Here is a 23,339-nt window from a genome sequence, read left to right on the forward strand (position 1 = left end):
AGTGGCTGAGGTGGGATTTGAACCGGGGACCGGGGATTTGAACCGGGGACCTCCTGGTTATAAGCCCTTTTCTTTAACCACTGGACCACACAGCCTCCTAATGTTTCGATTAGAAGCTTTTGACCGATTTTCAGATTTTGCTGCTTATGTTTTTATTTTCAAAAGTTTTTTTATGTGTTGCAGCAGTGCGTTTTTTTTTGGTGGGGGGGCGTCTACTTCACAGTCTTGCACCAGAGCCCAGTAAATCAGCAGAAAAGGAAAACCTCTGATCTGGCCGCACTGAAATAGATTCCTAAACTCATCAACTAACTGGCACATCCTTTCTAAATCCACTTTTTTTTTTTTAATCTTGCCTGGTTCTAGAACTTGCCACCTGGAAAAGCTACCTTCTGAAAAACTTATTTTTCCTTTGCAGCCCTGTCTTCAATGTATTTTTGCTCTCCTTCCTCACTTCACCAGGAAACTCAGCTCCTGTGGAGACAGAGTCAATTTTGACATGGCAAGCCCAAATGGCTGCCAGATATTCTTTTAATGTAGAGAAGGATTTCCCCTCATCAACCAGGTCCCGCAAAAATTGCAGTATTACTGCCATGGGAGAATTGTGGGGTTGAACACAGACCATGTCTGAAAGACGTGCCACTTGTACCCATACTGGGAACGTGTGGACGCTGCTCTGGCAATTTTGTAGAGTGTCAATAATGGCTCAATGCAGCCTTTCAGGAGCCAGACCCAGAGCTACAAGCTCAATGGGTTGGGATGCCTGGTCCCGTGCCTGACTGAGCAGGTCACGGTGCTTGGGCAATCTCCAGGGCTGTCTGCTTAGGAGCTGCATCCCTGGGCCAATAAAGGGGCTACTTAGGAGCACCTTGGCCCAGTCCTGCCTGACTTTCTCCACACACAGCGGGAGCAGGGCGAGCGGTGGGAAGACATATAAAGCCCGCTGCACACAGCCCGACTCAAGCCGTCCAGACTCATCCAATCTCAACTGGCCGTACAGGGTTTGGATGAATCGTATCAGTGTGCGTGCACTTAAAACCAAGATTATGCAGATTTCAGTCGGGATGTCTTCAGATTTGAAGATTGAATATGTTGAATCTTTTTCAGACGCAGTTTCGTTCAGATGTGATCAGTCTGTCTGTGTGCGGCGGTTGCCAACCAAGACTGACTGAGACCGATTAGTCATAAGGGTGTCAATCAATGGTGAAGCAGGTTTAAGTGACGTAGCTTGTCATGTAACTTGCCATACAAGATGGTGGAATATTGACAGCTTTAATTCCACAGATAAAAATACATTAGTCTTGAATTGCTCCGAGGTCCCGAATTTAAAAAATACCAGATATGGGCACATTTGAATAGTTTTTTAGGCGTTTACTAATCAAAGGTAAATTAGCAATTAAACTTTTTATTATCAATCTACTTGGCAGCGTATATTTTCTTACTGCGCTAAAACAGAAGTAACCGGTGTGTCGACCTCCAATAGGTCACAAATCACAAGCCCCTAGATCCACAGGCTGAGAAAAACCCCCCAAACACGCCAAAGTCAAATAAAAAATCAACAGGTTGGATTTTATTTACCACAGGCTAAAGTGTAGTAGACAAGCTATACAAAAAGTCAAACACTGCCTGAAACGTTTGCACGGTGTAAATGGTCAATAGCTAAATTAATAGGCGAAGCGCTTCTTTTGGTTGCCTCGCAGCGCTGTCTCCGCCGTCTAATCAGCATACGATGCCATTTTTGTATTAACTTAGCTATGTTGGGCTAAGTTAATACAAAAATGTGTACAGGGCAGTATTAATTACATTTGCATACATAGTAATCACCAGGATCTAGTTGTGGTCAGTCTAATTCAGTTTTAGCAGTGTGCGACACCCAGTCGGGAAAAACTCAACTGTGACGTCAAACCAAAACTGAGCACAACTGATCGCAAAATCTGTGCATACTCTGAGATGAGTTGGGATGGCTTGAGTCAGGCTGTGTGCAGCGGGCTTAACAGGCCCCGCCTCCTATTATGGAGAACCATACCTTTTAGACATTAAAACGGTGTAAATGGCCATTTCCTCACATTACGTTACATTTTTCAATTATGTATTTGTTTGCTTGAACACAACATGCTTATTTCGATCTTTAATCTGTGTAAAATATTATATCTGTGTAATATATATTTAAAACTATATAGATTTAATAGATAACTGTCTTATTGTTAACATATTCATATTACAAGATTTAGTGTAAAATATTAGAAGAACAATTTCATATGGTCCGTTTCAAAGAAATATAATGTTATAGTGTGTTTTGACATTGTATATGGTTTTGATGTCAAAGTAGATTTTAGTTTATAATACCGAAAGTTTACTTTCAAACCACGGTGATGAATAAAATGAATAGCGTATTGCATCTTTGAAGTCAGTGTAAAGTGTTTTTTCCGGGTTGCGACCCCCCCCACCACAAAAGAAAAACGCAAGGAATATGACAGAGAAAAGAGGCAGTGCACTTTTTAGATAAGAACATAAGAACGTTTACAAACGTGAGGAGGCCATTCAGCCCATCTTGCTCGTTTGGTTGTTAGTAGCTTATTGATCCCAGAATCGCATCAAGCAGCTTCTTGAAGGATCCCAGGGTGTCAGCTTCAGCAACATTACTGTGGAGTTGGTTCCAGACCCTCACAATTCTCTGTGTAAAAAAGTGCCTCCTATTGCCTCCTATTCTGTTCTGGCTTTCACAATTTGACTGGCTGCAGTTAACTACGCTTTCAGAAAACAAGGTTTGTGTCCAGTATGACAAAAGCCAGAGTGGCACATTTGTGACTGGGTCGTCTACCTTTAAGATAGTCGATTTTAAAGTGCATGAAACATCAAGTAATCATTATAACTGTGTGAAACTGATGAAGGCAAAGACTGCCAAACAAGCCACAGCTTAATGATTACTACACACCATAAACACCTCTGTGATTTTAATGCTAAGTGCTTTTTTATAACATTTCACGCCCTTTCAAAGCATGCACGATCGTGAATTTTGAATGGATGTGTGACCTGAATGAGGGGGGAAACCTATTGAAATTCTGTCCTGTATGTTCAGAATGCAGTGCTGCGTTAATTATTTTATAAAATGTGAGCTCTCATTAAATATGTTATCCAAGAGCCAGTAGTCTAAACTGTGGTAGTCCCAATGAGGACTGGCTGCAAAACGTTCTATCCAAGCAACAATTGTATGTGTGTGTGTGTCTATATATATATATATATATATATATATATATATATATATATATATATATATAAAATTATAATTCCACAGTTCCTTGCATAAGTATTCACCCCCTTGGACTTTTCCACATTTTGTAGTGTTACAACCTGGAATTAAAATGGATTTAATTGGGATTTGTACCATTTGATTTACACAACATACTTAACACTTTGAAGGTGCAAAATATTTTTTATTGTGACACAAAAGTTAATTAAACAAAAAAAAAATATTTGTTGGTTGCATAAGTATTCACCCCCCTGAATCAATACTTGGTAGAAGCACCTTTGGCAGCAATTACAGCTGCGAGTCTTTTTGGGTAAGTCTCTACCAGCTTTGCACATCTGGATCCTGCAATTTTTGCCCGTTCTTCTTGGTAAAATTGCTTAAGCTCTTGTCAAGTTGGATGGGGACCGTTGGTGAACAGCAATTTTCAAGTCTTGCCACAGATTCTCAATCGGATTGAGGTCTGGGCTTTGACTGGGCCATTCTAAGACATTCAGGTTCTTGTTTTTAAACCACTCCAGTGTAGCTTTGACTGTGTGTTTAGGGTCATTGTCCTGCTGGAAGGTGTCTCTTGCAGACAAACAGGTTTTCCTCTAGAATTTCTTCCCTGTATTTGGCTCCATCCATCTTGCTTTCAATCCTGACCAGTTTCCCAGTCCCTGCCGATGAAAAGCATCCCCATAACATGATGCTGCCACCACCATTTTTCAGCAATGGCTTTCTTCTCGCCACTCTTTGTGGCCAGCTTTGTGGAGCATCCGGGTTATAGTTGTCCCATGGACAGTTTCTCCCATCTCAGCTGTGGATCTCTCCAGCTCCTTCAGAGTTACCATTGGCCTCTTGGTTGCTTCTCTGACTAATGCCCTCCTTACCAGGTCACTGAGTTTTGGTGGACGGCCTTCTCTAGGCAGAGTCGCAGTTGTGCCATATTCTTTCCATTTTTTAATAATAGACTTAACGGTGCTCCGGGGGATGTTCAAAGTTGATTGGTGCTTCTCCAGAACTTTATCCCGGACTTGTTTTGATAGCTCCTTGGTCTTCATGATGCTGGTTGTTTAGATATGCTCTCTAACAAACTCTGGGGCCTTCCAGAAACAGGTGTATTTAATCTGAGATCATGTGACACTTTAATTGCACACAGGTGGACTCCATTCAACTAATTGTGACTTCTGAAGGCAATTGTTTGCACCAGAGCTTATTTAGGGGTGTCACAGCAAAGGGGGTGAATACTTATGCAATCAAGACTTTACAGTTTTTTATTTGTAAATTTTGAAAAATTATGTAGATTTTTTTCCCCACTTCGAAAAATCCTAATTAAATCCATTTTAATTCCAGGTTGTAACACTACAAAATGTGGAAAAGTTCAAGGGGGTGAATACTTATGCAAGGCACTATATATATATATATATATATATATATATATATATATATATATATATATATATATATATATATATATATATATATATATATACTACAGTAATCCTAGAATTCTGTCTATGAATGTGATTGATTCATTCAGCATATGATTTAAGGTTTAGACAATATTCAACTTTGATTCAATTCAATGTTATCATATTATCATATCAGTGCTTGTTTCAACATACAAAAATAAAATGACAAATCTTACTGAAAGTAAATACCTTATTTTATTAGTTACAAAAATAAGAATAAAAGTAGATTGTATTTGATTGTAGTAATTCGTTTTCAAGAAATAAAAGTATTAGGCCTATGCTAAGTGTTCAAGACAAATTAACCATATATTCAGTATTAATTTAAGATTCTAAATATATTCAACATTCAACAATGTATTCATATTCGATCATGTAATTCAACATAGATTAATAGTATTCCATACTCAGTTTAAACAGAATTAATCATACAATTATGTACCATGGAAACTCATAAGTTGTTTAGTTACCAGTCCTTATATGTGAAGAACGTTGAGAGTCTCACAATGAAGAATTACTGTATGTAGCTTTCTCCTCGTGGTTAAAAAGTTTCAACTTAGAAACTCGAGATCTGAAGTGTAGTCCTCCCAATTCAAGGTTGATAAAGAAAAAACAAGATGGCATTTTCTTCAGGACTCCATGTCCCACAATGCAACAAAGCCACACTTCCTGTGTGCTTAAGATGATGCTTGTAGCAAGGAAGCGGCAATTCGAGTAGATTTAAAAAAAGAAATACTTAGTATTAGTAACTTTTAGTATTCTTCTGTTTACTTTTAGCATAGTTTTAGATTTAGTAGCAACAAAGTAGTTTTATTGAACTTTTGAATTAAGATCTTTTCATCAAGAAGTCGTTTTCAGCAGCTATATTTTAGTTTGTGAAGTTATAATGTTACAGCAATGTTGTCGAGTCTTCTCAGTGATTCCTCTATGTAGCTTTCTCCTCGTGGTTACGTCCTCTGTGTTGTTGCTACTACTTCATGTATAATGCTACTATATCACGTATTATGCTTTTTTTTAATGTATATCATGTATTATGCTTTTCTCTATTTTAAAGTTATGGATTTTCTTATTACTGCATCTTGTAAAGCACTTTGATGGTGGTCCACTATGAAAGTCGCTATATAAAATAGATTGATTGATTCAGTATAATTGAACACACTTAGATGGTTCCTTGTTGCTTTTCCAAGAGTTGTATTGTCCTGATTTGTTTTGAGAGAGTTTTCTTTGGAGAGAGAGATTTCCTTAGGAAATTGAGAGAGAATGTTTTCCATGCTGCAAGCATTTTTATAACATTTGAGAATAGGTGTATCTCTCAGATTATTGTCATTCAATTGGACGACTCTCCTAGCCATTCCATTGGTAAATCCACAATCGGGTAATTTTATTGGCTGTTTTGAATGCAAGCAGATGATATCACAACTTCATCAAAAAGACACCTCCCCATTTTCATTTGAACAAAAGATTGTAAATCACAGAAAATGCTTTCAGTTAAAAAATACTCTTCTGTGAAATAATTTTTCCTAAGTTACACATTTTTACTTAAAAATCACATTTCTATTTTCTTGATGTGATTTCAATGCAGTACCAAAATAAATCCCTAACTCCCATAATTATCATTCTAATGAATTATATTTTAATCTGTTTCCTGAATGATAAATTACTTAATTCTTAGTGATTTAATTAAGGCTTTTAATACACTATTTTCTAGGATTGTAAATTTAAGAGTTCACAAGAAAATATAGTTTATGTAACAGTTAACATTTTCCCATCAAATACAATGTTAATTTAATTACGAACTGAACCAGCTCCATCGTCCACTAGATGGCAGTGTTACTCTATTTTTGACCAAATCTCTCATTGAGTATCCATTCGGAGACACGATGTGTCGTAGATAGGAATTTATTGTCACAAGTGTGAAATGCTTTGTTTGACGCTCGATACTCTGTTAAGCACATTTAGATTGTTATCAGAACTAAGTCAAGCCTAGCCAATCTTCACAGCAGGTATTTAGCTTAACAAATGTCGTTATTTGTCGTAGATGAGTTTATCCAGATCTCTTGTCAGAGATGTCTTAGAAATAAAGATTCAGTAGGTATATTTTCATTGAAGCAAATATTAAATTGTACTTTTTACATCACAGCTCCCATCCCTTCCTTCTCCGCCAACCCCCTCTGTCACCTTCCATCGAAACCTCTGTTCTCTCTCCCCCTCTATCTTTTCCTCTGTTGCTCTCTCACACCTCCCCTCTATCGACTCCTTCTCCCAACTCTGTAGACTTGGCTGCCTCCACCCTCTTCTCCCACACCTCCTGCCTCGACTCCCTTTGCCCCCTCACCTCATGACCTGCCCGCCCCTCCCTACCCCAGACCTGGCTCTCCTCTGTGCTCCGCTCTGCTTGTACTGAACTGCGCTCTACTGAAAAGAAATGGAAGAAAACCAATCTCCTGCTGCCTCTTGCTCTCTTTTGACAGGTGTCCCCCAAGGCTCAGACCTGGGACCCCTGTTTTCTCTCTACACCATGGCTTCTTGTATCATTTCTCTGCTGATGATGCCCAGATCTTCCTCTCCTTTCCTCTGACTCAGACATCTCCACCCATATCTCACCTGTCTCTTGGCCATCTCCTGGATGCACTCGCATCACTTCAAACAACCTCTCCAAATCAGACCTTTTTCTTCCCTCTCTTCTTCCCCCACCGCTGATCTCTCTATTTCTATTCCTTTTGAATCCACCACCCTCTCTCCCTCCTTATCTACCAAAAATCATGCCACCCTCGACTCCTTCCTCTCCCTACTCTCAATACATCTCTACTCTGGCACGCTCCTGTCGCTTTTTCCTCAGCAACATATCCAGAATTCACCCCCTTCCTCACTAACTACTCCATGCATGTCGTAGTCCATAATATAGAAAAGTGTAAGGTACTGCACACAGGCAATACAAATGTCCATTATAAATATCATATGGGAGATACTGAAATTGAAGTAATCAATGAAAAAGATCTAGTTTATGTTGACTCAGAAATGTCTTCATCTAGACCAACATTTCTCAAATGCGGCCACCAGCTAATTTTTTTGCGGCCACGACAATTGCTGAGATGTTATGTATTAAAGTTGCCGTGTAAACGTTAAGATGTTAAGTATTAAAGTTGCCTTGAACGCTAGAGTGCGCACTCATCCCCTTCAATATTACGGTACAGGCAGAGCTAACTACATAGGCGTGGTTTTCTTTCAAATCACACAGCTTATTCATTGGCTAACCAGTGTTTACATCTCGCACAACTGTAGCTCTGTAAGTGGCTATTGGCCAGCGTCCTCGTCGGCAAGATCGCTGCATGGTGTTTGGGACCGGGTAGGTTGAGATTTTTCATGGCAGAATGTAAAGAGTTCAAATTAAAAGTATGGATATCACAAAGTTTTTCAAAAAAATCAGTGGTTGAAAATAACTTAAAGTTCACTCAACAATGTTATTTCATAGAAAAATGGTACATTTGAATTCTGCTTCAACTTTTTTCCACCACAAGGTTAGGTGGCTGAAGAATCTTTTGAATCCTACTCCATGATTCCCAGGAAATGTCATCCTTTACAGGCCACCGGTAGTAAGATCCAGAGGCAGGCCTATATTTCAGCCACACCTGTCTCGTGCCATAGTAACTCAACGAATAAGCAGTTGCATCAATTCAAAACGTGTTTGGGCATACTGTAGCTTGTATTAGCGTGCGGCAGCAACATCAGAGTCAAGGGAAGGTCAATTCAGTGCAGGTTGAAAGCATCAATAACTGTGCTCTCGGTTCAACTTGTTGAGGACAGAAACTGCGATGTGGTGAGAAGTAAGACAGTTTGTGTCGCTAACATTATGCATTGAGACTGGTTGTTATACTTAATTGCTGTGAAGAAGTCTCGCTCCTCTTTCACCCCGCCGATTCCTATTCCTGGATATGTCCCCCATGCGCACCCAAAAGAATGTCAGTCTGAAATGACTACAATCATCTTTGCTTACATCTTTTGAAAGGTTCTCTCTGCAGAACTGGAACATATTGTAGGCATTGCCAATGACAGCTTTCTTTGTGGCTATTGCAGCTGAAGCACTTTGTTTTATCACTGCACTTCCCCATCTGCTGGACCATTGCACTGGGAACCCATAATCTTCAACTGCATGTGCAATGTCTCCAAAAGGACCATGTGACTTGTACTGGCATGCACAGCCATCAGTGACCTGTATTTCCTGGTCAATTGATGCATCGCTGATTTTCCAAATGCTGATTGGCTAAAGAAACAAAATGATGGACATAATGAAAGTCATGGGTGTTATCTTCTGAAATAAAAAACAGACTTTCTGTAACAAGATCCATTCAAACAGCACAGTTGTAGTGTGTTACTATGGGATGCACTGTAGCAGACTCGTGGTGCCAGTGTGCTCTCTGAATTTCATCCTGTGCCAAGCATGCATAGTTCAGCAAAATCCAGAACCATTAACACCCATTTTGAAGGTAACTTGTTCTTCAAAATTCTATATTGATCACTTTGCCTTGAAGCACAATGAAGGTGCAGAGCCAGTGGTTTCACTTCTTTTTTCTTCTTCAAGAAGCTCCTAGATATTTCTAGTATTTTCTGCCTTGATCATTTTCTGTAACTGAATTTCTTTTCCATCTTTTATTTTCTGTGTTTTCTCAGTTTCCCACTTGAGCCATTTGACCCAGTCATTTTCAAACTTAAATATCCTTAACATGGTTTTTTTTAGCCCTAACATTTCACACTTACTGCAGCTTCTTTCCACACATTCACGACTGTAAAACCTCTTCTCATATTTTGGGCACACCTGTGACTTCAACTGCCTTATATACATCTGCAATTTTTGCACCTAGATATCCTTTGGATTGGGCAAATTTGTTGACTGCTTCAGGCTTAAGCTGAACATTTGTACAGTATTCACATAAGCAGGCACGTATCTTTTGGTCTTTTGAAGGCTTCAGGTTTGTTGGACGCAGAGAACAGAATTTCGAAAAGCCTATCTGAATATTGTAATGAGACTTGAGCTTCTTGAAAAGTTCCTTAAGTCTTGTTTGCAAAATCCCTTTTGCTTTTAAGACCTTTCACGCAGATTTCATATCTGGTAGCATGTTGGCAGGTGAAGCATAAACACATCAGCGGAGAGTGCATCTCTTCTGGTCTTCCTTGCTTTATTAATGAGGAGTTTCCAAGTGATCCCTAATTTCCTACCTGCAGCTTTAAGAAGTCTATAGTACTTTGTTTTTACAAGTCTGCCTTCTACATATCTACTTTCAAGATTGCAGAGATTATGTTTTGCATAATTTGGATCAGTTCTCCTAAATGTGCTCTTCCGGTTCTGTTCATCTCGCTTTGCTTTTTTCTCTGCATACTTTGTTAATCTTTTTTTTGTGAAGTTAACTTTGCCCTCTGTGCCTGTTTTTTCTCTTTCCATATTCTCTGTTTTTCCCTTTCCAACTCTTTCCCTCTAGTGTTTGGCACTTCTAGAACATCTACCTTCTGATCTGATGCTTTGCGTTTGACCTGTTCTCTATTTTCTCATACGCAATTTTGTAAGTTCATTTGCATGCTTTTTCTTTTCCTCACTCAAATTGAGGCGATATAATCTGCTTTTAAGAGCCTGAAGTTCTTTTTTGTTTTCATAACTCTTTGATTTTCTGCCTGTATTTTTACATCTTTCTGCATTGGTAGTCACTTTAGTATTTAGTGGTTCTAGTCGACTTGAATCTCGCTTTGAAGATATTAGTTTTATTCGTAAACCCATGCTGCTGAAAAATAAACAGTACCATTTTCACTTAAGCAGTGCTTAAAATGAACATACTGCAAAAACTGCTGAGCATTACCACCTTTAAATGTATTGAAAAAAATAACTATTGTGCGAAGCATTGGGATTTTTTGTATTCTGTTTGTATCTCCACAGTACCACTTAATCTATGTGGAAAGCAAAATAAATAGTACTGTGGAGTTGCAAAAAAAAAAAAAATACAAAAATACAAAAACATTCGATGTGCAAAAATGTGATTAAAGTAAAATACCAAGTTATCCAGCTCTTATACACCGGTATATAAATCATAAATGATCAGGAATCCATGAACCCACGTGTAAAAAATTTTGAACTCGCACAATTCAGTGTCTTTTTGTAGGCTACACAGTAGCAATAATAATTCAGATTTTTTTTAAAAAAGTATGTTTACTATAATATACAGTATTTGCTGTAATATTGTATTTGATATACTGTATTATAGGTTAGGTGAGATGTTTTCGTTAGTGTCGCACGTAAAGGAGACACTAAACTCAATTGTGTCTTTTGTTTTTAAAAAAGATCCAGATGTTAGACTGTGGTAAATTTATTCAAAACAGCCCACACATGTTTATGATATCACTACTTAAAATAATATATACATTTGTACATATAAAGCATACATTTCATCACCCCTCACTTAATAAGAGAACCTAATATTATGTCACCTCGTCATTTCCGAGACACCATTCCAATCGCCTGTAATTAATGTCGTCAGAAGTTTCAGAACAAGCTCTGTTATCATAAAGTAGTTTGTGTGCGAAATAACTGCAGTAAAATGCTGCAAAGTGTTCCGCATTGTTTGCTGCATTTTAATAAACACACTTGTGATTGCCATGTAACAGAATTCCGAGGGACACAAAAATTATATGTTTACATTACGCTCAATCAGAGTTATAGAAGCACCATCGATGGAAATTGAACAATATGGTAGTACTGTAGTGTGGCGGAGTGTCCCGCCCCTATGTATTATTATTTGTATTTTTGTTTGCGGCGCGGGTAAAAGGGCCGCGTCTTTTATTATTATATTTAAAAACCCTGTGAGAATGCATGGCTGATCAGCTACTGATTATTTAACTAGCTGACAGTCATGCATCCTTACCAAACGCATGCAGACTCTGGCCGAGGGATAATAAGATAATTACCAACTAGTTAATCCCTCGGCCAGAGTATATAAACCTGCAGCTCTCTGCACTTGAGGTTGGGTGTACAGAGGAGAGTACGGGGAGCGGAGAGAGCGAGCAACATCATCTAAAAACAATTGCTAAAACGTGCTGGATTATCCAGCACGACACTTACTTGTTTGTTTGTTTGTTTGTTTGTTTATTTGTTTGGCCCTCGTGCCCTTTTGTTTGGTGTTTTGTTAAATCTTTTGTTTGTTTATTAAATACGCTGAGTGCAATAGCATTCAGCTTCACCCGCCCATCCACTGTTTTGGTGTCAGTTACTTCCTGATCCGGGATGTCATCCACCACCGCTGCGAGCCAGACTGCCACATGTAGACACTATAGTTTCATTTGGTATTGCAATACATTCATTATAACTGTTGAATTTTAATATATATTTTAAAATTATTAATATAATTTTTATCTTCGTTTTGGGACACCACTTGTTACGTGGTAACATATTAATTTTGAGAATTTTCTAATTATATCACTGCTAGTTAAATTAAGGCAACTTTTAACATGAGTTCAGTACTAGTGCACTGTAAATTTAAACACACAGACTTGATTGTAAAATGTTTTCTATAGACTTTATTTAAAGACAAAACTGCAGGCTTGGCAATATTATGGACAGTAATAACTACCATCACAGTAACTTAACCTGGCTGAAACAACAATAAGAATGATATTAAAAGTCAGACAGTATCATATGTATATGACGCACAATGGTACTAATTGCAGCACTTTTTTCTTTTTTAAATATTAATTTTATTTTAGCACAGGAACCATTATTTGTCATATTTCTGTTACTGTGGAATGACCCATTTCTGAAGCCATCTGATTCAGTTTCAGAGCAAGTTGCAGTGTGCGCTGTTTGCAAGAAAGAAATTAATCAAATTAAAATGTACGCAATGCAACGTCACCATAGCACTCATGCAGGGGAAGTTGAAAAAAAAAATACCACAGTGAGTTTCAGAGGCGCAAGCTGATAAAAAAAACCAAGGTTTTGTGAATAAAGCGGATCAGATGTGGGTGGCTACTTTTAAAGTTGCACTACTGTTGGGGAAAGCAAGGAAACCATTCAGCGATGGAGAACTTGTGAAGAACATTGTTTTGACCATGTATGTGTTTGCTTTTTTGACTGATCGTCATTGTTTTTCTGAAGGTGTTTTGTGCCTCGGTGATAGTCCAAATGGGAAACACATTTTTTAATGTGTTCAGGCGAGATTGCAGGAGTACCGCATTAGCTTTGACAATCTGTCTGGCGTGACAGCAGATGGGGCAACGGCTATGCAAAGTGCATGAGTTGGGGTGTTGAACAGCTCCAAGAAACCAACACTCAAACTTTTTTTTTTTCTTCACTGTTTTGTACAACAAGAAATACTTGCTAGCAAGGCTTCAATGAAGTGTTCGGATGAGGTTGAATCGGTAGTGAAAAAGAGCATCAATGCTGTCAACACCAGCAGTATCAATAAAGGGAGATTCGCAACTCTGTACGAAACAGGCAGTGAGACACATAATGTGCTGCTGAATTACAACCCGGTCCGCTGGCTTAGTTTTAATAACAGTGTATCGGTTTTGACACAGTTTCCCCAGAACTGTCCCAAAAGCTTCAAGATCCAGAAGTACATGGTTGTTTGCTCTTTTTGAAATAGTTTTTTCCAAAGCTTGCTTCCTTGAACCTAGAGCTTCAGAAACCTCAGCTAAAGATATTTTACAGTCAGGATGAGAGTGTGCAGCGAACGGTTTGCTTTGCTGTAACCGAATACCTGAGTGTCCTTTCGGGACAATCTTGAAAATTGTTTCAATGAGGGAAACTTTTTCCGACAGTACACCTTTGTGACTGACCCATTTAGCAATTTTGGTTCAGGTTGTTCGGCTGTAAACAAACTAACGGCCTTGCAAGACAGATTAGCTTCCTTTGACTCTTTGGATTTGAGCAGTCTGAAGTACCTCATGCTGCAAATGCGCAATGATTCTTGTCCCTGTTTCCCACCACTGTGCTGTGTGAGAGGGCATTCAGTGCACTGCATTTTCTGAAGAACAAGTACTGAAACCGCCTCATTTGATGTAAACCTGGAAGCTTCCCTTCTAGTTTCACAGGAGACCCGTGATCCTGCAGACTTTCCATTCAAAGAGCTCCTGAACTTTCGCAAGTAGTCTGATAAACACCATGGATCAATGGATGTGTTAAAACCCAGAACTTTAATTTCATCACCACACTTTTTGATTTTATTTATTTTGTTTTAGCAGTAAACAAAGGGAGCGTTTTGTGTACGGTAGTGTTTGTGTTGCAAATATAGAAAAAGAGATTCAGTCTAAATTTGGACCAGCAGATCCAAATTATTTGAAGGAAAATAAGTTAGTTAGGAAATAAGTTGTAAAGTAATGTTATATTACAATGCCTATAGAAAGTCTACACCTCCTTGAACTTTTTTTCACATTTTGTTGCGTTAGTGCCTCAGAGTTTCATGCATTTAAATGAGGATTTTTTTTCCCAATTATCTACACACCATACTCCACACTGTTAAGGGGGAAACAAGTTATATATTAAAAATACAAAACTGAAAGATCATAATTGGATAAGTCTCCACCCCCCTGAGTTAATACTTGGTGAAATCAATTAATACTTGGCAGCAATTACACCGTGAGTCTGTTGGGATAGGTCTCTACCAACTTTGCACACCTAGATTTGGCAATATTTGACCATTCTTCTTTACAAAACTGTTCAAGCACTGTCAAGTTCCTTGGGGAGCGTTGATGGACAGCAATCTTCAAGTCATGCCACAAATTTTTGATTGGATTTAGGTCGGGGCTCTGACTGGGCCACTCAAGGACATTTACCTTTTTGTTTCTTAGCCACTCAAGTGTAGCTTTGGCTGTGTGCTTTGGGTTGTTGTCATGCTGAAAGGTGAACTTCCATCCCAGTTTCAGCTTTCTTGCAGAGGGCAGCAGGTTTTCCTCAAGGACTTCTCTGTACTTTGCTCCATTCATTTTCCCTTCTATCCTGACAAGTGCCCCAGTCCCTGCCGATGAGAAACATCCCCATAACATTATGCTGCCATCACCATGCTTCACAGTAGGGATGGTGTTCTTTGGGTGATTTGTTGTGTTGGGTTTGCGCCAAACATAACATAAGAACATAAGAACATAAGAAAGTTTACAAACGAGAGGCCATTCAGCCCATCTTGCTCGTTTGGTTGTTAGTAGCTTATTGATCCCAGAATCTCATCAAGCAGCTTCTTGAAGGATCCCAGGGTGTCAGCTTCAACAACATTACTGGGGAGTTGGTTCCAGACCCTCACAATTCTCTGTGTAAAAAAGTGCCTCCTATTTTCTGTTCTGAATGCCCCTTTATCTAATCTCCATTTATGACCCCTGGTCCTTTTTTCTTTTTTCAAGTCAAAGAAGTCCCCCGGGTTGACATTGTCTATACCTTTTAGGATTTTGAATGTTTGAATCAGATCGCCGCGTAGTCTTCTTTGTTCAAGACTGAATAGATTCAATTCTTTTAGCCTGTCTGCATACGACATGCCTTTTAACGCTTTGCATTTAGGCCAGAAAGTTCCATTATAGTTTCGTCGGACCACAAAACTTTTTGCCACATGGCTACAGAATCTCCTGTGTTTTTTTGAGTGTTTTTTTGCATACTTCAAACAGGATTCAAGGTGGGTTTTCTTGAGTAATAGCTTCCTTCTTGCCACCCTACCATACAGGCCAGATTTGTGGAGCGCTTGGGATATTGTTGTCACATGCACACTTTGACCAGTCTTGGCCATAAAAGCCTGTAGCTCTTGCAAAGTTGCCATTGGCCTCTTGGTAGCCTCTCTGATCAGTCTCCTTCTTGCTCAGTCATCCAGTTTGGAGGGACAGCCTGATCTAGGCAGGTTCTTGGTGGTGCCATACGCCTTCCACTTCTTAATAATCGTCTTGACCGTGCTCCAAGGGATATTCAAGGCCTTTGATATTTTTTATCCCCATCCCCTGATCTGTGCCTTTCAACAACTTTGTCCTGGAGTTCTTTTGAAAGCGCCTTGGTGCTCATGGTTGAGTCTTTGCTTTGAAATGCACTACCCAGCAGAGGGAACCTATAGGAACTGCTGAATTTATCCTGAAATCATGTGAATCACTACAATTTAACATAGCTGGAGGCCACTTAACTTGGTGTGTGATTGTGAAGGCGATTAGTTATACCTGAGCTAATTTAGGATTGATATTACAAGGGGGGTGGACACTTATTCAACCAAGCTATTTCAGTTTTTATTTTTAATTAATTTTCTACAAATTTCTAGAATATTTTTTTTCACTTGGAAGTTGTGGGGTAGAATGTTTAGATAAATGAACACAAAAATATTTTAATGCATTTTATTTCCAGGCTATAAGGCAACAAAAGGTGAACATTTTGAAAGGGGGTACTGATTTTTGATTTTTTTTATATATATATTTTTTTTATATTTTTTTGATTTTTTTTTAGCTAATATATATATATATATATATATATATATATATATATACTATTACTGGATTTTCTTTTTATTGTTTGTTTGTTAGACATTTTGGACATATTTGCAGATATGTTTTTTCATTATTTGGACTTTTATGTAAAGTTTTTTTTTTTTTTACTTAGTTTAGAATTGTTGTGCAGACATCCATCTTGTACCTAGAAAGCAGAATAAATAACAAAGACAAGAACATGCAAAGCACCTTATTAAGAACATAAGAAAGTTTTCAAACGAGAGGAGGCCATTCAGCCCGTCTTGCTCGTTTGGTTGTTAGTAGCTTATTTATACCAGAATCTCATTAACAGCTTCTTGAAGGATCCCAGGGTGTCAGCTTCAACAACATTACTGGGGAGTTGGTTCCAGACCCTCACAATTCTCTGTGTAAAAAAGTGCCTACTATTTTCTGTTCTGAATGCCCCTTTATCTAATCTCCATTTGTGACCCCTGGTCCTTGTTTCTTTTTTCAGGTCAAAAAAGTCCCCTGGGTCGACATTGTCAATACCTTTTAGGATTTTGAATGCTTGAATCAGATCACCGCATAGTCTTCTTTGTTCAAGACTGAATAGATTCAATTCTTTTAGCCTGTCTGCATACGACATGCCTTTTAAACCCGGGATAATTCTGGTTGCTCTTCTTTGCACTCTTTCTAGAGCAGCAATATCCTTTTTGTAACAAGGTGACCAGAACTGAACACAATATTCTAGGTTATGTCTTACTAATGCATTGTAAAGTCTTAACATTACTTCCCTTGATTTATTTCAACACTCTCACAATATATCCGAGCATCTTGTTAGCCTTTTTTATAGCTTCCCCACATTGTCTAGATGAAGACATTTATCCTCTAATCAGTACTTTCTGTTTTCTACATGTTAACCACTCCCTAATCCATGTGCATGCATTTCCTTGAATCCCTACTGCGTTCAGTTTGAGAATTAATCTTTTATGTGGGACTTTGTCAAAAGCTTTCTGGAAATCTAAATAAACCATGTCATATGCTTTGCAATTATCCATTGTCGATATTTGCAGCCTTAAAAAAATCATGCAGGTTAGACATGATCTCCCTTTCCTAAAACCATGCTGAATGTCTCCCAGGATACTGTTACCATAAAGGTAATTTTCCAGTTTGGATCTTATTGTAGTTTGCATATAATAGAAGTCCGGTTTATTGGTCTGTCGTTACCTGGTTCGGTTTTGTCTCCCTTTTTGTGGATCGGTATTACGTTTGCAATTCTCCAGTCTGTCGGTACAACCCCTGTGTCAAGAGACTGTGTTGCATGATCTTGGTTAGCGGTTTGTAAATAACTTCTTTCATTTCTTTGAGTACTATTGGGAGGATCTCATCTGGCCCAGGGGATTTGTTTATTTTAAGAGCTCCTAGTCCCTTTAAAACATCTGCCTCTGTTATGCTAAAGTTATTTAAAACTGGATAGGAACAGGTCGACATGTGTGGCATGTTGTCCGTATCCTCCTTTTGTAAAAACTTGTGAAAAGTAATCATTTATTATATTTGCTATTTTTTTCGTTGTCTATGATTTTGCCATTTGTGTCTCTTAGACATTTAACCTCCTCTTTGAATGTTCTCTTGCTGTTATAATATTGGAAAAGCATTTTGGAATTGGTTTTAGCCCCCATAGCAATGTTAATTTCTATCTCTCTCTTGGCCTTTCTAACTTCCTTTTTGACTTGTGTTTGCAGTTCCAAGTACTCTTTCTGTGTACTTTTGTTTTTGGTCCCTTTTAAATGCTCTGTAGTGCCTTTTTTTCGCTTTTATCTTGGCTTGTCTCTTCCAATGATGTTTGTACCAATGTGTACCACTACTACCGGGTCATCTCCTGTTCGTTCTAGGAGCCTGTCCACGTTCTCAGTGATGTGTGTGATAGAGGCTCCTGGAAGGCAGCATACTGTTGTAGTAAGGGGGTCCAAACTGCAAACTGAACTTGCTGTGTTTCTCAATATGGAGTCCCCAACAATCATGACCTCCCTTCTTTTTGCTGCCTGTCCAGCATTGTTTATAGGGTCCTAGATGTTGTTGTTCCTTTCATTCTCTTGATGTTGGTTTTGGTCATCTAAATGTTGAAGTGGCTCAAATTTGTTGGATGTTTGGATTTCTGGTGGTTGTGTTTGACGAAGTTTCTTTTTTTCCCTGCTTCTGCCTATCTGAACCCAGCTATTTCGACTCTCTTCCATCTCCCTGGTGGCTTTGAGTCTGCTAGGGGTGCAGACTTCCATGAATTGTGGGTGTGTCAGCTCCTCAAGCTCCTGTTGCTGTCTCATTTCCTCCAGCTCCATTTCTAACAGACTTGCTCGTTGAAGCAAGTCCTGGATCGTGCAGCACTTTACACAAACTTGGTTGAGCTCTGTTGGGTTTTCTCGGATTTCCCACATCATGCAGTTGTCACAGATTACTGGCTTGAAGACCTTTTGTTTGTCTCTGCGTTGTGCTGCGGGCTTCGCCCCTCCCCCGTGTCTCAGAACGGCGCGGAATTTGAATCAGCTGCTCCAAGTTTCAGCTTGTTATCAGAAAAAGACACGCAGCTGTTAGACTTTAAGCTGCAATGTTTTCTGATTTAAAGCAATCCAAGATGTTATTTAAAGATGTAATTCCTCCTTTCTGCTTCTAACTGCGCTGTACTTGTCCACGACCGTACTTCTCCCACGCTGTCACTTCCACATGCTGTCACTCTGTTTGTATTGTTTGTCCAGTAAGAATATAGACAACTTTACATTATGTTTATTATTGAGTCTGAAAAATAAACAACAAAATTAATAAATTACAATGATTGGATATGTATGTGCAGATTTATTTGTTCCTAAAGTTAATTTAGTAATTAAGGTTTTTAGGGGAAAAAAATGAGTGCGGCCATCAGCAAGAGCTGGCGGCTGCAGTCCGAGGCCACCATAAAAATTGTTGCGAGAACCCCTGATCTAGACAAGGTGGGGAAGCTATAAAAAAAAAAAAAGGCCAACAAAATCTCCATATAGTGAAGTGTGTTGAATTTAAATCAAGGGAAGTAATGTTAAAACTTTACAATGCATTAGTTAGACCTCACCTAGAATATTGTGTTCAGTTCTGGTCACCCCGCTACAAAAAAGTATTGCTGCTGTAGAAAGAGTGCAAAAAAGAGCGACCAGAATTATTCCGGGTTTAAAAGGCATGTCGTGCTAAAAAAACTGAATCAATTCAGTCTTGAGCAAAGAAGACTACGTGGCGATCTGATTCAGGCATTCAAAATTGTAAAAGGTATTGACAATGTCGACCCTGGGGACTTTTTCGATTTGAAAAAAGAAACAAGGACCAGGGGTCACAAATGGAGATTAGATAAAGGGGCATTCAAAACGGAAAATAGGAGGCACTTTTTTACACAGAGAATTGTGAGGGTCTGGAACCAAATCCTTAGTAATGCTGTTGAAGCTGACACCCTGGGGTCCTTCAAGAAGCTGCTTGATGAGATTCTGGGATCAGTAAGCTACTAACAACCAAACAAGCAAGATGGGCCAAATGGCTTCTTTTCTTATGTTCTTAAGTAATGCGTGATCATTTGGAATGTGTACGAGAAGTTTAATTATTTTCTCTTAATTTGTTTTAAATTTTCATGGCAACGCATGAAGCTCTCCTCACGATTATTTAGAGACGTTCTTTTCCCAATTACTAGGCAGACACGGACATTTAACCCTCTGCAGTCCATTTATTCAGCGTGTCTCAGGCGCGTCAGGTCCAATTTATTTTCACACGCGCAGTTAATTTTAGACGCGCTGTTTAAAAGTATTTTTTTTTCCACAGTCAAACAGGTATAAAAGGCCCTGCATATCAACAAAGCACTCACTAGGCATCTCCAGCCCCACCTCACCCTTTCGTTCACTATAGCTTTCACATATGCTAAGAAATAAATAATAATAATAGTCGTACATACCGATAAATCATCTCCTGATCACTCGTTTTATCACCAAACGCCTCAATAATGCGATCCAAGTCATTATTTTATTACTATAACATCTGAAAAAAGCTCTACAAATGTCCGTGATATTCTCTGAGCGCTGATGCAGTTACAGGGCTTGTTTCCTTATGGCCGCCCATATGGGATCCCAGGGGCAGGTATGACTATTCCTGAGATACGCCCCTTTTTTTTTCGGCTTGTCTCGGCTCCTGTCGCTCCCACTCGGCCATTGAATCTATTTCTCGGCTTTTTCCGGAGAAAAAATTACTAGAAACCCGTTTTTTGCGTCTTTTTGATGATGTCGGACAGGGTCCGACATTGGACCGTATAGGAATAATTGCAATGTCGGACCAGGTCCGACATAGGACCGCAAAGGGTTAAATATCCCCTCCCCTAAATTACTATGAATTGAGTAATCTGCATTGGTACGGCCTAAATCAGAACAGCATTAACATTGTGAGGAAAACTGTCGTGACTTCTCCACATAAACGCTGTCATGTTAACATTGACATATTTTTACACTTATAACTTCAAAGTCTGTTTCAAAGCGCTTTTCAAAATGTCTGCTCTAGTGCACTAATAGTGTAAGGATAAATCCCACATTGTCAAACAGGTAACACAGCTATAACGATCCATGATGTGGTACAGAACAGAAATGCCAGAGCATTTGTTATGTTTTTGTTTTTTAATCACTCTTCCTGCAGTGATTTTGAGGATAGATCCCCAGTGCACTAGAGCAGACATTTTAAAAAGAGCTTTGAAACAGACTTTAAAGATTTTAAGTGTACAAAGTTTTCAGGATGTTACCAGTGATAAGAACAATTACAGGTACGTTAGTTAAACAGTTGTAGCAACACGTGGGGACATACAACGTTATGTTTTTCAGAACCCCACTATTGACTCTAAGACCCTCTGATAATCTGTTTAGTTTTCAGTGTTGGGATTAAAGTTGTCTTTTTAGGTAATGTATGTTGTACTTAAGGTTTTACATATGCATACTATGGTGATCTACTTTTTCAGGTTATGAATACCTCTTTTGTGAATTTAAAGTTGTGACAAGAATATGTTGAATTATGTACACTGACTGGCCAAAAATGTACAGAATGGCCTGGTTCAAAGAAACAGCTGTGTCTTGACAAGTGTTTTTTCTACCCCAGAGACTGACAGCTCATCTGCACTATAAGAAATCCCCTCCTTATGTGATAAACTTGGACCCTGCTGTACACGAGGTCCCATTTCCAGCAAATATTGGTAAGTATCTGTGTGATTCCAAACACACATTAACAGTCTCAGACAAAACTATTGGCACCCTATGCTTATTATATGTAATTCAAGGTAACAGATTTAACACTTCAACTCCAAATATGCCTTCATATATGGAGTTGATGTTGCTGTCAAGAAGTACACCAAGGCTTCGTACTGCGGGGGAAGGCAGCAGCAGACAGTTTGCGAGGCTCAGGGCAGCTATATTTAGATTCTTAAGTTGAGTTTTAGATCCTACTAGAAGGAGTTCAGATTTGCTAGTGTTCAGCTGAAGAAAATTGGCAGACATCCAGGCCTCGATTTTATCTTGAATGCAAGCCGAGAGCCGGACCATGACAGACGGGCTTCCAGGCTCGAGTTTTAAGTAGAGCTGGGTGTCATAAGAACATAAGAACATAAGAAAGTTTACAAACGAGAGGAGGCCATTCAGCCCATCTTGCTCGTTTGGTTGTTAGTAGCTTATTGATCCCAGAATCTCATCAAGCAGCTTCTTGAAGGATCCCAGGGTGTCAGCTTCAACAACATTACTGGGGAGTTGGTTCCAGACCCTCACAATTCTCTGTGTAAAAAAGTGCCTCCTATTTTCTGTTCTGAATGCCCCTTTATCTAATCTCCATTTATGACCCCTGGTCCTTTTTTCTTTTTTCAAGTCAAAGAAGTCCCCCGGGTTGACATTGTCTATACCTTTTAGGATTTTGAATGTTTGAATCAGATCGCCGCGTAGTCTTCTTTGTTCAAGACTCGTGTGTCGTAAGCATAGGAGTGAAACATGAGGCTGTGTTGGTGGATGAGGTGACCCAGGAGAAGAATGTAGGTATTGAAGAGAAGGGTCCCAAGAACAGATCCTTGGGGGACACCACAAGTGACTGGGTTTGCAACGCCACTGCGTCAAGCATAGAAAACAGACTGCATGTGTCCAGATAGGCAAGTGGACATCTAGGAGAGACATGTTCCAGAGATTCCAGCATTCTTCTTAAGGCAGTCAAGAAGAATGCCATAATCTGTGGTGTCAGAAATGGCTGTTAGGTCAAGGAGGACAAGCACAGAGGGAGCAGCAGCATCAGCATTGAGCAGCAGATCATTCATTCACAATCCGGAGCAGAGCAGTTTTAGTACTGTGATGCGGCCAGAAACCAGACTGTTAAATGTGAGATGTTTCATCAGCTGACTGGCTACAGCCCTTTCGAGAGGTTTTGTGGTCATAGGTGGTCGGGAAGTAGGTCAAATTCGCTGAAGCGCCCCTATAGGTGGCACAGCAATATGAATGGTACCAAAATGTAGGTGACGTCGGGTATATCTCCGATACCAAGTTTGGTGGTCCTAGGTGGTCGGGAAGTAGGTCAAAAAAGCCAGTTAGCTATTCACCACAGCACCCCCTACAGATGCTACAGCAAAAAAATAGCAATCTGGAAACAGATAAATAGCAAGATGGTCAGGAAGTAGGCAGTGTAAATACCCCGGGCATAACTACGTTCCAGTGGTGATGTGGGCCGGGGCAAACCTGAAAATCCTCCCCTAGATCAAGGATAATATATTATATGTTTTTAGATGTCTACTTTTTTGTGATTGGGCGCTGCAGATAGTGAGTAGTTTACTGGTGCCCTCAAATCATGTGCATTCAGCCAATAGGAAAGCTTGTGATTCCTGCAAGCAGACAGGGAGCCTTCCCATTGGCTGTCTGGTGTGGAAACAGCGGTACGAGTTGCCAGCGGGGCTGCGTGGTCTGTAGCCTCAGTGACAAGCAAGTTACCAGATGAGATAGACTGGAGTTTAGTAAGAGGTGAGCCGCTCATCATTTCCACAATGTATATTTATTTTTGTACACAATAATTGTTCCTAATCAAGTGTTCCTAATATTAGCACCATAGATTTATTACTGTGCTGTGGAAGGGTGAGGAATTCACTGACACAGGAGATAGAAAGTTGTAGTGGTAAACACCACTCGGGTGCACTGTTTATTATTCACCGGCAGGTGGCA

At 39.3% G+C, this 23,339-nt stretch overlaps 1 protein-coding gene across 1 annotated transcript in view; it reads left to right on the forward strand.

The window, feature by feature from the left end:
* Nucleotides 1-23,339, forward strand: part of gpn1 (GPN-loop GTPase 1) — an 89,485-nt gene that overhangs the window by 7,886 nt on the left and 58,260 nt on the right. The window contains exon 2 of the mRNA XM_034005303.3: nt 21,256-21,349. Within this exon, the coding sequence (XP_033861194.1) occupies nt 21,256-21,349 (94 nt within the window). The remainder of the gene's footprint in view (nt 1-21,255; nt 21,350-23,339) is intronic.

Source organism: Acipenser ruthenus, chromosome 5 (genome assembly GCF_902713425.1).
Source record: "Acipenser ruthenus chromosome 5, fAciRut3.2 maternal haplotype, whole genome shotgun sequence".
NCBI classification, from domain to species: Eukaryota; Metazoa; Chordata; class Actinopteri; order Acipenseriformes; family Acipenseridae; genus Acipenser; species Acipenser ruthenus.